The following is a 19,253-nucleotide window of genomic DNA, read 5'->3' on the forward strand; positions in this document are numbered from 1 at the left end:
TACTTTCACCTATGTTCTAAATTCTTCATCACATTGTTACTGATTTTTCTTTAAACAATTACCTTTGAGGATTTAAATAAGAAAAATATCTTTATGTTTACTCATGTAGTTTCCATTTTTAGTGCTCTTCAATTCTTTGACAGATCTAGATTTGCAACTGGTATCGTTCTCCTTCTGGTTGAAAGACTTCCTTCAATATTTATTTAGTGCAGGTATGCTGTTGATTAATTCTTTCAGCTTTTGTGTGTCTGACAAATTCTCTGTTTCACCTTGTTTTTTGAAAGATAATTATTCTGGCTAAAGAATTCTAGATTAACCATTTTTTTCTTTCAGTACTTTAATAATGTTGCTCTGTCATCTCCAGTATTGCATTTTATAAATTTTGAGGGAATTTCCTTGCAGTCCAGTGGTTAGTACTCCGCGCTCTCACTGCTGGGGCTTGGGTTCGATCCCTGGTCTGGGAACTAAGATCCCATAAGACATGGGGCAAGGCCAAAAAAGTAAATAAATAAATAAAGTTTTGATACATTTATATATTGTAACATAATTGCCACTGTGGCAATATTTAGCACCTCTATCACGTTACATAATCATAATACAATATTATTGTCTGTATTCATTATACTTTGCATTAGATCTCTATGGCTTATCTACTACTAAGTTTGTACCCTTAAACAACATCAAACTATTCCCCTATCCTCTGGTAACCATGATTTTACTGTTTTTTTAAAAGTTTGACTTGTTTAGATTCTATATGTAAATGATACCATACAATACTTGTCTTTGTCTATCTGGCTTATCTCACTTAGCATAATGTTGTCTTGTACTGTTTTGGACAAAAACTCTGTTGTCATCTTTGTCTTTGTTACTTTATCTTTGTAATGTGCCTTTTTATCCTTATGGTTTATTTAAAGATTTTCCTTTTTTCAATGCTTTTAAGCAATTTGATTATGATGTGTCTTGTTTCCTTCATGTTCATGTTTCCTGTGCTTGGTGTTCATTGAGCTTCTCAGATCTGTGGAGTTATACATTTCATCATACTTAGAAAAATAGTTAGGAACCCATATGCATGTATATTACGTCATTTGAAGTTGTTCTGTGGCTCACAGAAATCCTGAATTTTTTTTTTCCCCGCACAGAATCTTTTCTGTATCTTTCTTTCTGGGTGGTTTATCTTGCTATTAGGTTCATGAATCTTTTCTTCTGTGATTGCTAACTTACTGTTTCTCTTAGCCAGTGCATTTTTTCTTCTCAGACATTGTAATCTTCATTTCTGGAAAGTTGATTTGAGTGCTTTCATATCTTCTATCTCCCCACTTAACATGTTCAATCTTTCCCCTAGATTCTTGAATATATGGAATACAGTTGTAATAATTATTTTGTCCTGTCTACCAGTGCTATCATCTGTCATGACTGGGGTCATTTTGACTGATTGATTTTTAGCCCGTTACATTAGTATATCGTATTTTCCTCTTTCTTTGCATGATTTACAACATTTTGTTTTTTGGTTGTGCTGCACAGCATGTGGGATCTTACTTCCCAGACCAGGGATCGAACCTGTGCCCCCTGCAGTGGAAGTGCAGAGTCCTAACCACTGGACTGCCAGGGAAATCCCCTGCAACTTTTGATTGGATACTTGACAGTGTGATTTTTACCTTGTTGGGTGCTGGATGTTTTGATATGCGTATAAATATTCTTGAGCTCTGTTCTGGGTCTCAGTCAAGTTATTGGAAATGTTTGATTCTTTCAGGTATTACTTTGAAGATTCATTTGTCAGGTCCAGAGAAGTGTTTAGTGTAAGACTAATTTTGACCACCTCCTGTGGCAAAATCCTTGTGAGTACTTAGGGAGTACCCATAAATTATAAAGCTTTTCACTCTAGCCGGTGAGAATATAAAATATTTCCAGGTCTTTGTGACCTGTGAGTATTGTACCCTTTGATGCTTTTAGGTGGCTCTTTCCCTAGCCTAGCATGTATGTGCCCATACATGCATATGGTGACATTAATCCGCTGTGGACTTGAAGGGGGTCCCTCTGAGAATTAATGGAGCTCTCTCACTCTTTTTCAATCTCTTCTTTAGTATTCCCTCCTCTTAACTCAAATTTCCTTGGCCTTACTGGACATCTTTTCTTCAACTCAGGGAGACTTCTGGGGTCTCCCTGGGTTCCCCCCTCTTTGCATTATGATTTGGAAACTCCTCTCTTCAGGAAGTAAGTTTAGGAAATCACAGGACTCATCTTGTTTGTTTCCTGTTACCCAGGGATCACTGTCATTAATTGCCTGATAGCCAATATCTTGAAATTCATTGTTTCTTATATTTTGTCTGATTTTTCAGTTGGTCAGCTAGGAGGATGAACCCAGTCCCTGTCACACCAGTTTGCTGGAAGCAGAAATCTTCCTATTATCCCTTGAAGAATAATGTAAGTGGTACATGCTCATGGTACATGGTATTTAACATATGTACCTGAATCACTTTGTTTTACACCAGAAATTAACACATTGTAAATCAACTATAGTTCGACAACAACAAAATATTTAATAGTCTAAAAAAAAAAAATTTGACTCCACAACACCTCGCAGTGAAACATTTAGACGGTGGCAGAGGAGGGCCTGGGGCTCAGGTTTTGTCGGTGTAGCCCAAGCTCTTTACAGCACTAAACGGGACGTTATTTCTCGAGGCCAAAAGCCTGTAAGCATCTCCGCGTGTGAAGCGTCTGGAAGGAATCGCACAGGAGACCGACGGCGCGGTGGACACACGCAGGCTCTCGAACACGCCGCCGTTGCCGGAAGCCCTCGCCCCTCTCCCCGCCCGCGTGGGATGGGCGGCTCGCGCCCGCGGCGTCTGACGTAGGACGTCGGCGTCGTGACGTGACGTCAACGGCCGCCCGGCGGCTGGCGTCTTAGCCTCGCTGCGGCCGCCCGGGGACGCTAAAGCCCGGCGTTTCCGGGCAGCGCAAATGTCCGTTTGTAAAACAGCAGGGCTGGAGTCTGCAGGATTAAGGAAGCCTGGGAGGCGCAGAATTTCCAGCGTTTTCACCTTAGAGCCAGCCTCGCCAGGGCCAAACCACCCAGTAGCCTGACTGCCAGCAGCCTCGGCAGGTATACCGAGTGGTGGGGGACTTCCCTTGTCAGCTGTGGGCGTGTTCACTAGATTCCCTGGCCGAAGCATCCTTGCTTCTCTCTTCATTTCCCCCCCCCGCGTGACTGCCTCAGCTGTGGCTGAGCTGCTTGTCTTGATGGAGAATTTAAGGACTGTAAACCCTATGCCTCCCACCCCCATAGTTTTGTATAATGTGTCGTTAAAGGGCTTGAAATGGATATCAAGCTAATCCTTGAAGGGAAACCAGAAAACGTTTGTCTTCGTGGTGGAAAGTGACTGATAAACTTGGGTAATTTTATGGTGATAGAGTATCCACCTCCTGGCATTGTTAGGAGAGTTAAATGGAGCAAAAGTGTAAAATCCTTAAGTATTTTTTTATAAGTGTTCACTGCAGGTAACTTTTTTTTTTCTTAAAGTTTCTGTGAACTTTCATGGATCCATTTATTAGGCCGTTTTCTAGCACCTGGTGAGTGCCCCATCCTTTTCTGCTGGTTTCTTGAGGTAGCCCACATCTCTGCCTTCCTGTCTGCTACCTTAGGTAAAGTTTCCCTGTTCCTGTCTAAAGTGCGTTGGACCCATTCGTGCCTTAAAACCCATTTCTTCTTGCTTACTCAAGGGTATCATCACAGCAACTCCCTCTCTCCCAGTCATACTTTTTGCTTTCTACTGAATCATTTCCATCAGCAAATTAGTTTCCTAGGGCTGCTGTAATAACGTGCCACAAAAAGGGTGGCCTAAAACGATTTATTGTGAGAGAAATTTATTCTCTAACAATTCTGGAGGCTAGGAATCTGAAATCAAGGTGTTGGCAGGGCTGTGCTCCCCCTGAAGGTTTTTCCTGGCTTCTGGTGGGTGCTGGCAATCCTTAACATTCCTTGGCTTGCAGCTGCACCCCTCCAATCTCTGCCCTTATCATTTCGTGGCCTTCCCTGTATGTGTACAAGTGTCATCATATGGCTTTCTTATAATGACGCCAGTCATTGGATTTAGGGCCCACCCTATTCCAATATGACGTCATTTTAACTTGATCACATCTGCAAAGACTGTATTTTCAAATACGGTCATATTCCCAGGTACCAGGGGTTCGGACTTGAACATATCTATTTGGGGGACACAGTTCAACCCACAACAGTGGGACTAGTCTATGTGTGGAGCACTGCAGACAACAGAGAGCCAATGCTATTCTATCTTAATTTTGCCAGTCTATCAGACAATTCCCATGGGAGGAGGCATTGTTCTGAGTCTTAATCAGCTTTGGAAAGAGAGAAGTAGGAGAATGAAAGCTTAATAAGTCCTACCCAGTCTATACTTCCTTATTCTAGCATGACATTGGTGCTGCCCCAGTATTACTCTGCTGATACCCTGGGATCAGCAAATAATAGGCTATTACTGTCTATGGAAATAATGGTATATATAAAGGGCCTATATTAGCTCAAGAATGGGGGGGAAAGGTAAAAATAAAATTTTAAAGTTTTCTAAATACGTTCTTTCACTGCTGCCACTGTCTTCTTCCCTCCCTGCAGCTCCTGTCCTGAATGCCCACACATAAATCACACCTCTAGGGGTTTCTCACAGGTTTTTTTTTTTTTTTTTCTTTGTTGTTAGGAATGTTTCCCTCTCCATTTTGTAATTTCTCCAGAGTTGATTTTGGGATTCACCATCTTCATGGCAATTGATAGTCTGGCTATCATTTTTTTTTCTTTTTTAAAATTTTTATTTTATATTGAAGTATAGTTGATTTACAATGTTGTGTTAGTTTCAGGTGTACACCAGAGTGATTCAGTTTTATGTATATATATCTATTCTTTTTCAAATTCTTTTCCCATTTAGGTTATTACAGAATATTGAGTAGAGTTCCCTTTGCTATACAGTAGGTTCTTGTTGGCTGTCTATTTTACTTATTCATTTATTTTGGCTGTGCTGGGGCTTAGTTGCCGCATGCGGGATCTTTAGTTGTGGCATGCGGACTTCTTTGTGGTATGCAAACTCTTAGTTGCGGCATGCATGTGGGATCTAGTTCCCCAACCAGGGATCGAACCCAGGCCCCCTGCATTAGGAGCATGGAGTCTTACCCACTGGACCACCAGGGAAGTCCCTGGTTATCTATTTTAAATATAGTAGTGTGTATATGTCAATCCCAAGCTCCCAATTTATCTACACCCCCCCCCCCCCGCCCACCTTTCCCCTTTGGTAACCATAAGTTTGTTTTCTAAGTCTAGGAGTCTGTTTCCGTCTTGTAAATAAGTTCATTTGTATCATTTTTTAAATAATAGATTCCCCATATAAGCGATATCATATGATATTTGTCCTTCTCTGTCTGACTTGCTTCACTTAGTATGATAATCTCCAGGTCCATCCACGTTGCTGCAATGGCATTATTTCATTCTTTTTAATCTGCCATCATTTTTAATCTGAAATCTTAATGTTTTATTTACAGGGAGGAATAAAATTTTTTCATCTATAATTCAGAAGCTAAGTAAATAACAAAATGAAGCCAGTAAAGCATCTGTTGGCATCTAGTAGTAAATTGGCAAATGTTCCAGAATTAACGTATAAAAAAGGAGTATTTAATTCACCATTGTCGCCTAAACCAAAAGAAAAACATAGTACAAAATTAGTACGTGATAAACTTGAACCAGTGGTCTTAAGATCTCCACCAACAGGGGAATCCATCATAAGGTATGCTTTGCCCATTCCATCAAGTAAGACAAAGGAGTTAATAGCAGAAGATGAATTGATCAGGAAAATTACCAAACATCTGAAGATGGTAAGATACTTGTTGGTGCCTGGGTTGGGGGTTCCCATGACCATCGTCAGGTTTAGTGATTTCCTTCGAGGACTCACTGGACTCAGTATATAGTCATATTGATGGCCAAGATACATTATAGTGAAAGGATTAAAAGCAAAATCAGCAAAAGGAAAAGGCACATGGGGTGAAGTCTCGAGGAAACCAGGTGCAAGTTTCCAAGATTTCTTTCCCTTTAGAGTCACACAGGACATGCTTAATTCCTTCAACAACAAATTGTTACAGCACATGTGAAACGTCTGCCAGAGGAGCTCACTAGAGAGTCAGTGCCCAGGGTTTTATTGGAGGTTGGTCACCTAGGTACTCTCTGCCTAGCATGTCCCAAAATTCCAGACTCCCTGAAGGAAAGCAGGTGTTCAGCATAAATCATATAGTTGGTACAATGAGTTTAGGGACAGTGAGCCACTGTCATCAGTCAATGAATAGTGGGAATCCTCCTGAAATCCAAGTTCTGAGACACAAGCAGATCTTTCTAAGGATAGTATTTTCTAAGTCTCGTGCCTGCTCTGTTAGCTCTTCTCTGCACTTTAGAAACTCTAGCTCTTAGTGTAGGGGAAAAAAAAATCTTCCTTTTTTCTGAGTTTCTTCCTTGCACAGTGATCCAGAATCGAGTTGTAAATGTACCAAATACCAAGGGAGAACAATGAGGAATAGCACAAATATACAAAAAAAATATAGTTCATCAAACTTCCAAAATACAAGTTTGCTCAAAGTTCAGGGGGTTAGCTCAGAGAATTTCCTTTAAAAATGTATTGCTTTCTGGTCTCCATCTCTCTATTTTCCCCACTCTCTTCAAAGAGGAAAGCCAAGTCAGTTAGATTTTGCGGAAAACTTTGGTGGTAAGTAGATTTGATGCTTCAGCTGTTCATAGACTCCCTTCAACACAGAAATGGAAGAGTCATAGGGCCTTTCTTCATTGCTAGGGAGGGATCAAGGCCTATTGCTCATACTCCTTCTTCAGGATGATATGAGGTGGGGCATGAGATGGAAAATTTAAGTTTATGGTACTGGTAGAAATAAGTCTTACTGCTAAAATGGTTCTGACATAGTTGATTAAATATCTTTTTAGATTTAATGTAATATTTTTACCCTATATAAGTACATAATTTGCTTTGATTTTCTCATAGGTTGTTTCTACTTTGGAAGAAACCTATGGATTTAGCATTCCAAATGGAGAAGAACCAGTTGTGAAGCCTGTACATGAAGGATTAACCTTTCCTGTAAGTATATGTAACGCTAATGTAGAGACATTAATGCTGAAAAGGGCTAAGATTTTCTTTTAGAGTCTGTATATGTTCTCAGAATGAATCCCCCATCCATGAAAATGATCCTCCTAGGAAACTTGAAAGTAGTGTACTGATTTTTCCATTCTCTGCCAACACTTATCTTAAAGTTTAATTAAGGCAAATCTATATATATTTTTATTACTAAAGTATTTATTGGATTTCAATTTTAAATTTGTTTCCATTCATTTGTATATGTTCTTAAACATTTTATTTATTTATTTTTATTATTATTTTTTATTCTTATTAGTCATCCATTTTATATACATCAGTGTATACATGTCAATCCCAATCTCCCAAATCTTCACACCACCACATATCTATATCTTGAGCCTACTTTTGATGCTAATGCATCTCTTGTTTAATATGTAAGCTTGTGGTTGGCTGTTGGTTTGCAATGTATATTCTTTATTGTGTTAAGAAAGTATTCTTCTATTTATGGTTTGCTAAATAAAAAACCCCCAACATTGAAGAGATTACTGAGTTTTTTTTTTTTTTTTTAATTGATGTAGTTTTTTTTTTTTTTTTTTTTTTTTTAATTGGCTGTGTTGGGTCTTCGTTTCTGTGTGAGGGCTTTCTCTAGTTGCAGCGAGCGGGGGCCACTCTTCATCGCGGTGCGCGGGCCTCTCACTGTCGTGGCCTCTCTTGTTGCGGAGCACGGGCTCCAGACGCGCAGGCTCAGTAGGTGTGGCGCACGGGCTTAGTTGCTCCGCAGCATGTGGGATCTTCCCAGACCAGGGCTCGAACCCGTGTCCCCTGCATTGGCAGGCAGATTCTCAACCACTGCGCCACCAGGGAAGCCCCCTGAGTTTTAATAAATGTCTTTGTTGTATATATTGAAATAATATAACTATTAAGGTGATTATGTGGTTCACCTTCAGTCTATTGATGAGACAAATTATGTTTACATATTTCTTAATAGTTGACTATACTTTAATACGCTGTACTCGTTGTTCATTATTCTTTTATTTTATAATTAGTTTTGTTAGTTAAGGATTGAGTTTGGCTTCATGTAATAAAATAACTATGTTGGGTCTTTCAAACCATGAACATAGTATGTTTCTCCATTTATTTGATTGATTTCATTGTCCTGTTTGATTTCTTTCTTCAGCATTCTGTAATTTTCATCATAAAGATCCTGTATATTGTTCTTCAGATTTATACATTAATATTTCATGTTTTTTGGAATGATTTTTAATGGCATTATATTTTTAATTTCAGTTTCCACCTGTTTGTTATTAGTATATAGAAATATGATTGATTTTCATGTGTTGATCTTACATCTTGCAACCTTGCTCAATGTACTTCTTTATTCTAGGAATCTTTCTGTAGATACTTTGGGGTTTTATACATAGACAATTATGTCATCTTCAAATAAGGACAGTTTTACTTCTTCTTGTCCAATCTGAATGTTTTAATTTCCTTGTCTCTCTCTTTCTCTTTTTTTTTCTTGGCTGTGCCATGCGGCATGTGGGATCTTAATTCCCTGACCAGGGGTCGAACCTGTGCCCTCTGCAATGGAAGCACAGATTCTTAACCACTGGATTGCCAGGGAAGTCCCCACATATCTTTTTGAATTAGAGTTTTCTCTGGATATATGCCCAGGAGTGGGATTGCCGGATCATATGGTAACTCTATTTTTAGTTTTTTGAGGAACATCCATACTGTTCTCCATGGTGGCTGCACCAATTTACATTTCCACCAACAAGGTAGGGGGGTTCCTTTGGCTCCACACCCTCGCCAGCATATATTATCTGTAGACTTTTTAATGATGGCCATTCTGACTAGTGTGAGGTGATATCTCATTATAGTTTTGATTTGTGTTTCTCTAATAATTAGCGATATTGAGAATCTTTTCGTGTGCCTGTATGTTTTCTTTTTCATATGCCTATCTGTATGTCTTCTTTGGAGAAATGTCTATTTAGGTTTTCAGCCCATTTTTTGATTGGGTTGTTTGTTTTTCTGATATTAAGCCACATGAGCTGTTTGTGAATTTTGGAAATTAATCCCTTGTTGGTAGCATCATTTTCAAATATTTTCTCCCAGTCTATAAGTTGTCTTTTTGTTTTGTTTATGGTTTCTTTTGCTGTGCAAAAGCTTTTAAGTTTAATTACGTCCCATTTGTTTAGTTTTGTTTTTGTTTCCTTTACTCTAGGAGAGGGATCCAAAAAAATATTGCTACGTTTTATGTCAAAGAGTGTTTTGCCTATGTTTTCCTCTAGAGTTTTATAGTGTCTGGCCTTACATTTAGGTCTTTAATCCATTTTGAGTTTATTTTTGTGTTATGGTGTTAGGGAGTGTTCTAATTTCATTCTTTCACATGTAGCTGTCCAGTTTTCCCAGCACCACTTATTGAAGAGGCTGTCTTTTCTCCATTGTATATTCTTGCCTCCTTTGTTGTAGATTATTTGACCATATGTGCTTGGGTTTATTTCTGAGCTTTCTGTCCTGTTCCATTAATCTATATGTCTCTTTTTGTGCCAGTACCATACTGTTTTGATTACTGTAGCTTTGTAGTACAGTCTGAAGTCAGGGAGAGTGATTTCTCAAGCTCCATTCTTCTTTCTCAGGATTGTTTTGGCTATTCGGGGTCTTTTGTGTTTCTATACAAATTTTTAAATTTTTTTGCTCTAGTTCTGTGAAGAATGGCATTGGTAATTTGATAGGAATTGCATTGAAAGCATAGATTGCCTTGGGTAGTATGGTCATTTTAACACTATTGAGTCTTCCAATCCAAGAACACAGTATATCTTTCCATCTGTTTGTGTCACCTTCAGTTTCTTTCATTAGCGTCTTATAGTCTTTGGAGTACAGGTCTTTTGTTTCCTTAGGTAGGTTTATTCCTAGGTACTTTATTTTATTTTTTGATGTGATGGGATTGTTTCCTTAATTTCTCTTTCTGATCTTTTGTTGTTAGTGTATACAAATGCGACAGGTTTCTGTATATTAATTTTGTATCCTGCAACTTTACTGAATTCATTGATGAGCTTCAGTAGTTTTCTAGTAGTGTCTTTAGGATTTTCTATGTATAGTATCATGTCATCTGAAAACAGTGACAGTTTTACTTCTTCTTTTCCAATTTGGATTCCTTTTCTTTTTCTTCTCTGAGTGCTGTGGCTAGAACTTCCAAAACTATGTTGAGTAAAAGTGACGAGGGTGGGCATTCTCACAGTTGAGTATAATGTTAGCTGTGGGTTTGTCATATATGACCTTTATTATGTTGAGGGTATGTTCCCTCTATTCCCACTTTCTAAAGAGTTTTTTTTTAATCATAAATGGATGTTGAATTTTATCAAAAGTTTTTTCTGCATCTATTGAGATGATCATATGGTTTATAGTCTTCAATTTGTTAATGTCGTGTGTCACATTGATTGATTTGTGGATATTGAAAAATCCTTGCATCCCTGGGATAAATCCCACTTGGTCATATTGTATGAACCTTTTAATGTATTGTTGGAGTAGGTTTGCTTGTATTTTGAGGATTTTTGCATCTATGTTCATCAGTGATATGGGGCTGTGATTTTCTTTTTTTGTGGTATCTGTGTCTGGTTTTGGTATCAGGGTGATGGTAGCCTCATAGAGTGACTTCAGAAGTCTTCCTTACTCTCCAGTTTTTTGGAATATTTTCGGAAGGATAGGTGTTAACTCTTCTCTAAATGTTTGGTAGAAGTCACCTGTGAAGTCATCTGGTCCTGGACTTTTCTTTTTTGGGAGTTTTTAAATTATTCTTTCAATTTCAGTTCTGATAATTGGTCTGTTCATATTTTCTATTTGTTCTTGGTTCAAGAATTTGTCCATTTCTTCTGGATTGTCCATTTTATTGGCTTATAGTTGCTTGTAGTAGTCTCATGATCCTTTGTATTTCTGTGGTGTTGGTTGTAACTTTTCCTTTTTCATTTCTGATTTTATTGATTTGGGCCCTCTCCCTTCTTTTCTTGATGAGTCTGGCTAAAGTTTTATCAATTTTGTTTGTTTTTTCAAAGAACTAGCTTTAGATTTCATTGGTCTTTTCTATTGTTTTTTTAATCTCTATTTCATTTATTTCAGCTCTGATCTTTATGATTTCTTTTCTTCTACTAGCTTTGGGTTTTGTTTGTTCTTTATGCTAGTTGCTTTAGGTGTAGGGTTAGGTTGTTTGAGATTTTTCTTGTTTCCAGAGGTAAGCTTGTATTGCTGTAAACTTCCCTCTGTAGAACTGCTTTTGCTGCATCCCGTAGGTTTTGGATTATCATGCTTTCATTTTCATTTGTCTCTAGGTATTTTTTGATTTCCTCTTTGATTTCTTCATTGAGCCATTGGTTGTTTAGCAGCATATTGTTTAGCATCCATGTGTTTGTGTTTTTTGCAGTTTTTTCTTGTAGTTGATTTTTAGCCTCATAGTGTTGTGGTCAGAAAGGATGCTTGATATTTCAGTTTTCTTGTATTTAGCGAGGCTTGCTTTGTGGCCCAGCATGTGATCTATCCTGGATAATGTTCTGTGTGCACTTGAAAAGAATATGTATCTTGATCAAATTGATGTTCATCGTCTATTTGTGGCACCTGAATGTGGGTGGAAGAAAATCCCCAAGTCTGCTAATGGTCTCACTTTATATTTGTGATTAGTAACTCTAGTTAATTCATTTTCCCACTCTCCTGAATGACTATTTTAGTTTCCCCCTCTGTCTCCTATATGATTATAGGTTTTACCATGATAAAAATATATGAACCTCTGAGTATGTTTAAAATGTAATGTTGAGGGATCATATTTGTCCTGGAGAACATTCTATCAGAATTCTAACTGTATATAAGCATCTGAGATTTATTTATCTTTGGTCAGTTGTCTGGTTTACAGATCACTGCTCTACTAAAAGAGGTTCAGTCATTGTGACTTTTTAATATGTAACTTTTTTCCTCAAAATTTTCTGTTGCTCATTAAGTAAGGGTGAAAGACTATATCTCTTGGCAAGTATAGTTATAATCAGAAGTCATAATTAGCAGTCATTTTTTAACACAAAGCATTATTTAACATATATTTAAGTGTGTACTTTTTTTTGCTACCCCTAAATTTCAGAAGGCTAAGGCTGGAATTCTTGATTTTCTACACCTGTGTAGAGGAGAATGCGAGGAGAGACATAGCTGGGTATATGTCATTACTGAGCCACTCCCCAGAATGTACTTTCTTTCTGGGAAAATTTGCTAGTATAGCATTTGGAACATGATTTCTCATTTTATGCATTTCAAGGGACAGAAATCACATACACAAAACTATTTTCAAAAGTAGTTAAATATACTAAAAGATAAATGGATATGTGTATGAATTCTGAAATAAAAGTAACTTTCTCCTTTTTTCATAAGGTTGGGGATGATCTGAATTCATTCTTGGTATGTTGTTCACAATTTGCAGCTCAGTTAGAAGCAGCAGCTAAGGAAGAACGTAATGTACGTATTCTGTGTAAACTGCTAAGCATAAAATATTACTTAATATTTTAATTATAAGCTACTAATAATATTCATTAATAATAAAACAAGATAAACTGATAATAATTACTAATTAAATTACTATTCATTATTATTAACAATCATTTTAATAATAAAATATTTAAAGTTATATTGGTTGTTTGATCTTGAATATGATAATCCAGTCAGCAGTATTAGTCTAGATATAGTGCCTTAAGTAGTTATAAAGAGCATTGGAAAGCATTATATTTATCGTAGGCGTTTATGTCTGTGAATTGTCCTTTATGTACAGCATTGACTGGGTCATTAATATTTTCATATGTAGTATTTATATTTTATTGTGTTTTTTAAATAAGTACATTTATATTACAAAAGTAATGGCATAAATAATGAAAATTTAAAAATGAAGGCATACAAAAAGAAAATAAAAGTCATCATAATCCTGTTTCTCTGAGATAACTCTTGTCAACATATTTTTGTTTACTTTCCTATTTTTCCATAGTTATACATATTATTCTTTAGAAATTAAATAATACCATATGTATTATTTGGTAATACATTTTCTTATTTTGTGAGTTTTGAAAAGTAACATTCATTGTGTTTTAGCTGATTTTGAAAGTATTATTGTGGAACCTTTGAAGAAGTATGAAAAGTACATAGGAAAATAAATTATGTGCAATGTTACTCTGATGCATAAGCATTAATAACATTATAAAATATACTTTCTCGTGTTTTGCTATATATATATATATATATATATATATACACACACACATACACATATATATTTATATACACATTTTTTAATTTTTTAATTGGAAAATGAACATAAAGTATACTATCTTAAGCATTTTTAAGTGTACAGTTCAGTGGTGTTAAGTACATTTATATTGTGTAACCATCACTGCCTTCCACTACAGAGCTCTTTCCATCTTGCAAAACTGAAACTGTATGCATTAAACAATAACTTCCTGTGACCCCCTCTGCTTGGCACCTAGTAATCACCATTCTACTCTCAGTTACTATGAGGGGTTGTTTTTGTTTGTTTTGATTTCATGTGTAAGTGGGGTCATGCAATATTTTTCTTTCTGTGTCTGGCTTGTTTCACTTACCATAGTGTCTTACAGATTCATCAATGTTGTCACAAATGGCAGGTTTTCCTTCTTTTTTTAATGCCTGAATAATATTCCATTTTGTATGTATATCACAATTTCTTTATCCATTCATCCACTGATGGACACTTAGACTGTTTCAGTATCTTGGCTATTGTGAATAATGCTGCAAAGACCATGGGAGTGTGGATATCTTTTTGAGATACTGATTTTGTTTCCTTTGGATATATACCTGAAAGTGTTATTGCTGGATCATATGGTACTTATATTTTTAATTTTTTTTAGAAACCTACATACTGTTTTCCATAGTTGCTATATCCATTTACATACCCACCAACAGTGCATGAGGGTTCCCTCTCTCCACATCCTTATCAGTGTTTATTTTCTCTTGTCTTTTTGGTAATACACATTTTCACAGGTGTGAGGTGATATCTCATATGATTTTGATTTGCATTTCCCTGATGATGAGTGATGTTGAACACCTTTTCTTGCACCCATTGTTCATTTGTATGTCTTGTTTGGAAAAATGTCTATTTTTCTATTTCTTTGCCCATTTTAAAATCAGGTTATTTGTTATTTTGCTATTGAGTTGCATGAGTTCCTTATATATTCTGGATATTAAGCCTTTTTACAGTAATATATATGGTTTGCAAATATTTGCTCCCATTCCATGGATTGCCTTTTCATTTTTTTTTTTTTTTCACACACACACACTGTATTTTATTTTTACAAGAGATAAATAGACTGACACCAAGCATTGTACATGGATGACCACAACAAAAGCAACAATGATTGCAATTACCAAACATGAAACACACTCATACTATGTCATAATATTGACATTCAGTCCAGTAAACCTCCACTGTAACAGCTCCTTTACTTTGCAGTGAAAATTGATTTGTATATTCTTTGCCTCTGAGTCCTTGTGGGATTTTTTTTTTTTTTAAATTCAGACAAAGTCACAAAAATTATACTCATCCTCATCAGTTCACTCAGTCCCATGTCATTAATTTTTTTTTTCATCTTGATCTTTTGTCAGCACTTTTATGAGTTCATCAGTTTTTCATTAGAGTTCTGAAAATGCTTATTCATTCAGTTCAGCAGTACAGTCAGTTACCAGAAACCTGTACTTGTCAGAGTCTTTTCCATGAATTTCTTAAAGATGAAACCCTTTTATAGGAACATATTTGCAAAAGCATCAGAGTACACCCAGAACTGTCTGTAAATGACAAAAGACTTAAAAATGACCATAGTTAAAAATTTGATGAAAGTTCATAATGCAGTTGACAAGAAAATTAGTTATTTCTGAGATATACATTTTAAGGTAATAACTAGGATTATGACTTATAACATTATACCAGAACATATAAGATTTTTAGAAATTTCATGTAATATCTGAAACATTTATATTAACATATTTCCATACAAATAACCCAATGAAAGTTTAGTATTAGTTGTTTTGTTTGTTTGCTTTTTATACTGCAGGTTCTTATTAGGCATCAATTTTATACACATCAGTGTATACATGTCAATCCCAATCGCCCAATTCAGCACAACACCATCCCCACCCCACCGCAGTTTTCCCCCCTTGGTGTCCATATGTCCGTTCTCTACATCTGTGTCTCAACCTCTGCCCTGCAAACTGGCTCATCTGTACCATTTTTCTAAGTTCCACATATATGTGTTAATATACGATATTTGTTTTTCTCTTTCTGACTTACTTCACTCTGTATGACAGTCTCTAGATCCATCCACGTCTCAACAAATGACTCAATTTCGTTCCTTTTTATGGCTGAGTAATATTCCATTATATATATGTACCACAACTTCTTTATCCATTCGTCTGTTGATGGGCATTTAGGTTGCTTCCATGACCTGGCTATTGTAAATAGTGCTGCAATGAACATTCGGGTGCATGTGTCTTTTTGAATTACGGTTTTCTCTGGGTATATGCCCAGTAGTGGGATTGCTGGGTCATATGGTAATTCTATTTTTAGTTTTTTAAGGAACCTCCATATTGTTCTCCATAGTGGCTGTATCAATTTACATTCCCACCAACAATGCAAGAGGGTTCCCTTTTCTCCACACCCTCTCCAGCATTTGTTGTTTGTAGATTTTCTGATGATGCCCATTCTAACTGCTGTCAGATGATACCTCATTGTAGTTTTGATTTGCATTTCTCTAATAATTAGTGATGTTGAGCATCTTTTCATGTGCTTCGTGGCCGTCTGTATGTCTTCCTTGGAGAAATGTCTATTTAGGTCTTCTGCCCATTTTTGGATTGGGGTGTTTGTTTCTTTAATATTGAGCTGCATGAGCTGTTTATATATTTTGGAGATTAATCCTTTGTCCGTTGATTCATTTGCAAATATTTTCTCCCATTCTGAGGGTTGTCTTTTGGTCTTGTTTATGGTTTCCTTTGTTGTGCAAAAGCTTTGAAGTTTCATTAGGTCCCATTTGTTTATGTTTGTTTTTATTTCCATTACTCTAGGAGGTGGATCAAAAAAGATCTTACTGTGATTTATGTCAAAGAGTGTTCTTCCTATGTTTTCCTCTAAGAGTTTTACAGTGTCCAGTCTTACATTTAGGTCTCGAATCCATTTTGAGTTTATTTTTGTGTATGGTGTTAGGGAGTATTCTAATTTCATTCTTTTACATGTAGCTGTCCAGTTTTCCCAGCACCACTTATTGAAGAGACTGTCTTTTCTCCATTGTATATCTTTGCCTCCTTTGTCATAGATTAGTTGACCATAGGTGCGTGGGTTTATCTCTGGGCTTTCTATCTTGTTCCATTGATCTATGTTTCTGTTTTTGTGCCAGTACCATATTGTCTTGATTACTGTAGCTTTGTAGTATAGTCTGAAGTCAGGGAGTCTGATTCCTCCAGCTCCGTTTTTTTCCCTCAAGACTGCTTTGGCTATTCGGGGTCTTTTGTGTCTCCATACAAATTTTAAGATGATTTGTTCTAGTTCCGTAAAAAATGCCATTGGTAATTTGATAGGGATTGCATTGAATCTGTAGATTGCTTTGGGTAGTATAGTCATTTTCACAATGTTGATTCTTCCAATCCAAGAACATGGTATATCTCTCCATCTGTTGGTATCATCTTTAATTTCTTTCATCAGTGTCTTATAGTTTTCTGCATACAGGTCTTTTGTCTCCCTAGGTAGGTTTATCCCTAGGTATTTTATTCTTTTTGTTGCAATGGTAAATGGGAGTGTTTCCATAATTTCTCTTTCAGATTTTCCATCATTAGTGTATAGGAATGCAAGAGATTTCTGTGCATTAATTTTCTATCCTGCAACTTTACCATATTCATTAATTAGCTCTAGCAGTTTTCTGGTGGCAGTTTTAGGATTCTCTATGTATAATATCATGTCGTCCGCAAACAGTGACAGTTTTACTTCTTCTTTTCCAATTTGTATTCCTTTTATTTCTTTTTCTTCTCTGATTGCCGTGGCTAAGACTTCCAGACCTATGTTGAATAATAGTGGTGAGAGTGGACATCCTTGTCTCGTTCCTGATCTTAGAGGAAATGCTTTCAGTTTTTCACCATTGAGAATGATGTTTGCTGTGGGTTTGTCATATATGGCCTTTATTATGTTGAGGTAGGTTCCCTCTATGCCCACTTTCTGGAGAGTTTTTATCATAAATGGGTGTTGAATTTTGTCAAAAGCCTTTTCTGCATCTATTGAGATGATCATATGGTTTTTCTTCTTCAATTTGTTAATATGGTGTATCACATTGATTGATTTGCGTATATTGAAGAATCCTTGCATCCCTGGGGTAAATCCCACTTGATCGTGGTGTATGATCCTTTTAATGTGCTGTTGGATTCTGTTTGCTAGTATTGTGTTGAGGATTTTTGCATCTATATTCATCAGTGATATCGGTCTGTAATTTTCTTTCTTTGTAGTGTCTTTGTCTGGTTTTGGTATCAGGGTGATGGTGGCCTCATAGAATGAGTTTGGGAGTGTTCCTTCCTCTGCAATTTTTTGGAAGAGTTTGAGAAGGATAGGTGTTAGCTCTTCTCTAAATGTTTGATAGAATTCACCTGTGAAGCCATCTGGTCCTGGACTTTTGTTTGTTGGAAGATTTTTAATCACAGTTTCAATTTCATTACTTGTGATTGGTCTGTTCATATTTTCTGTTTCTTCCTGGTTCAGTCTTGGAAGGTTATACCTTTCTAAGAATTTGTCCATTTCTTCTAGGTTGTCCATTTTATTGGCATAAAGTTGCTTGTAGTAGTCTCTTAGGATGCTTTGTATTTCTGCGGTGTCTGTTGTAACTTCTCCTTTTTCATTTCTGATTTTATTGATTTGAGTCCTCTCCCTCTTTTTCTTGATGAGTCTGGCTAATGGCTTATCAATTTTGTTTATCTTCTCAAAGAACCAGCTTTTAGTTTTATTGATCTTTGCTATTGTTTTCTTTGTTTCTATTTCATTTATTTCTGCTCTGATCTTTATGATTTCTTTCCTTCTGCTAACTTTGGGTTTTGTTTGTTCTTCTTTCTCTAGTTTCTTTAGGTGTAAGGTTAGATTGTTTACTTGAGATTTTTCTTGTTTCTTTAGGTAGGCTTGTATAGCTATAAACTTCCCTCTTAGAACTGCTTTTGCTGCATCCCATAGGTTTTGGGTTGTCGTGTTTTCATTGTCATTTGTCTCTAGGTATTTTTTGATTTCTTCTTTGATTTCTTCAGTGATCTCTTGGTTATTTAGTAACGTATTGTTTAGCCTCCATGTGTTTGTCTTTTTTACGTTTTTTTCCCTGTAATTCATTTCTAATCTCATAGCATTGTGGTCAGAAAAGATGCTTGATATGATTTCAATTTTCTTAAATTTACTGAGGCTTGATTTGTGACCCAAGATGTGATCTATCCTGGAGAATGTTCCGTGCGCACTTGAGAAGAACGTGTAACCTGCTGTTTTTGGATGGAATGTCCTATAAATATCAATTAAATCTATCTGGTCTATTGTGTCATTTAAAGCTTCTGTTTCCTTATTTATTTTCATTTTGGATGATCTGTCCATTGGTGTAAGTGCAGTGTTAAAGTCCCCCACTATTATTGTGTTACTGTCAATTTCCTCTTTTATGGCTGTTAGCAGTTGCCTTATGTATTGAGGTGCTCCTATGTTGGGTGCATGTGTATTTATAATTGTTATATCTTCTTCTTGGATTGATCCCTTGATCATTATGTAGTGTCCTTCTTTGTCTCGTAACCTTCTTTAGTTTAAAGTCTATTTTATCTGATATGAGTATAGCTACTCCAGCTTTCTTTTGATTTCCATTTGCATGGAATATCTTTTTCCATCCCCTCACTTTTAGTCTGTATGTGTCCCTAGGTCTAAAGTGGGTCTCTTGTAGACAGCATATATATGTGTCTTGTTTTTGTATCCATTCAGCAAGCCTGTGTCTTTTGGTTGGAGCATTTAATCCATTCACGTTTAAGGTAATTATCGATATGTATGTTCCTATGACCATTTTCTTAATTGTTTTGGGTTTGTTTTTGTAGGTC

General features: G+C 36.4%; 1 protein-coding gene across 18 annotated transcripts in view; it reads left to right on the forward strand.

Annotated features, from left to right (window-relative positions):
- The first annotated feature begins 2,881 nt into the window (after nt 1-2,881).
- CCDC7 (coiled-coil domain containing 7) overlaps nt 2,882-19,253 on the forward strand; it is a 327,078-nt gene continuing 310,706 nt past the window's right edge. For 16 of the 18 annotated variants that reach the window (XR_009500275.1, XR_009500273.1, XR_009500274.1 and 13 more), the window contains exons 1-4: nt 2,882-3,100; nt 5,539-5,868; nt 7,035-7,127; nt 12,525-12,608. Coding sequence is in view for 3 of the 18 variants with exons in the window: in XM_059911398.1 (XP_059767381.1) it covers nt 5,590-5,868; nt 7,035-7,127; nt 12,525-12,608 (456 nt within the window). In the remaining 15 variants the exon portion in view is untranslated. The remainder of the gene's footprint in view (nt 3,101-5,538; nt 5,869-7,034; nt 7,128-12,524; nt 12,609-19,253) is intronic. The other 2 variants (XR_009500276.1, XR_009500293.1) reach the window with 2 other exon arrangements.

The sequence above is a fragment of the Balaenoptera ricei genome, chromosome 2 (assembly GCF_028023285.1).
Source record: "Balaenoptera ricei isolate mBalRic1 chromosome 2, mBalRic1.hap2, whole genome shotgun sequence".
Lineage (NCBI taxonomy): Eukaryota > Metazoa > Chordata > Mammalia > Artiodactyla > Balaenopteridae > Balaenoptera > Balaenoptera ricei.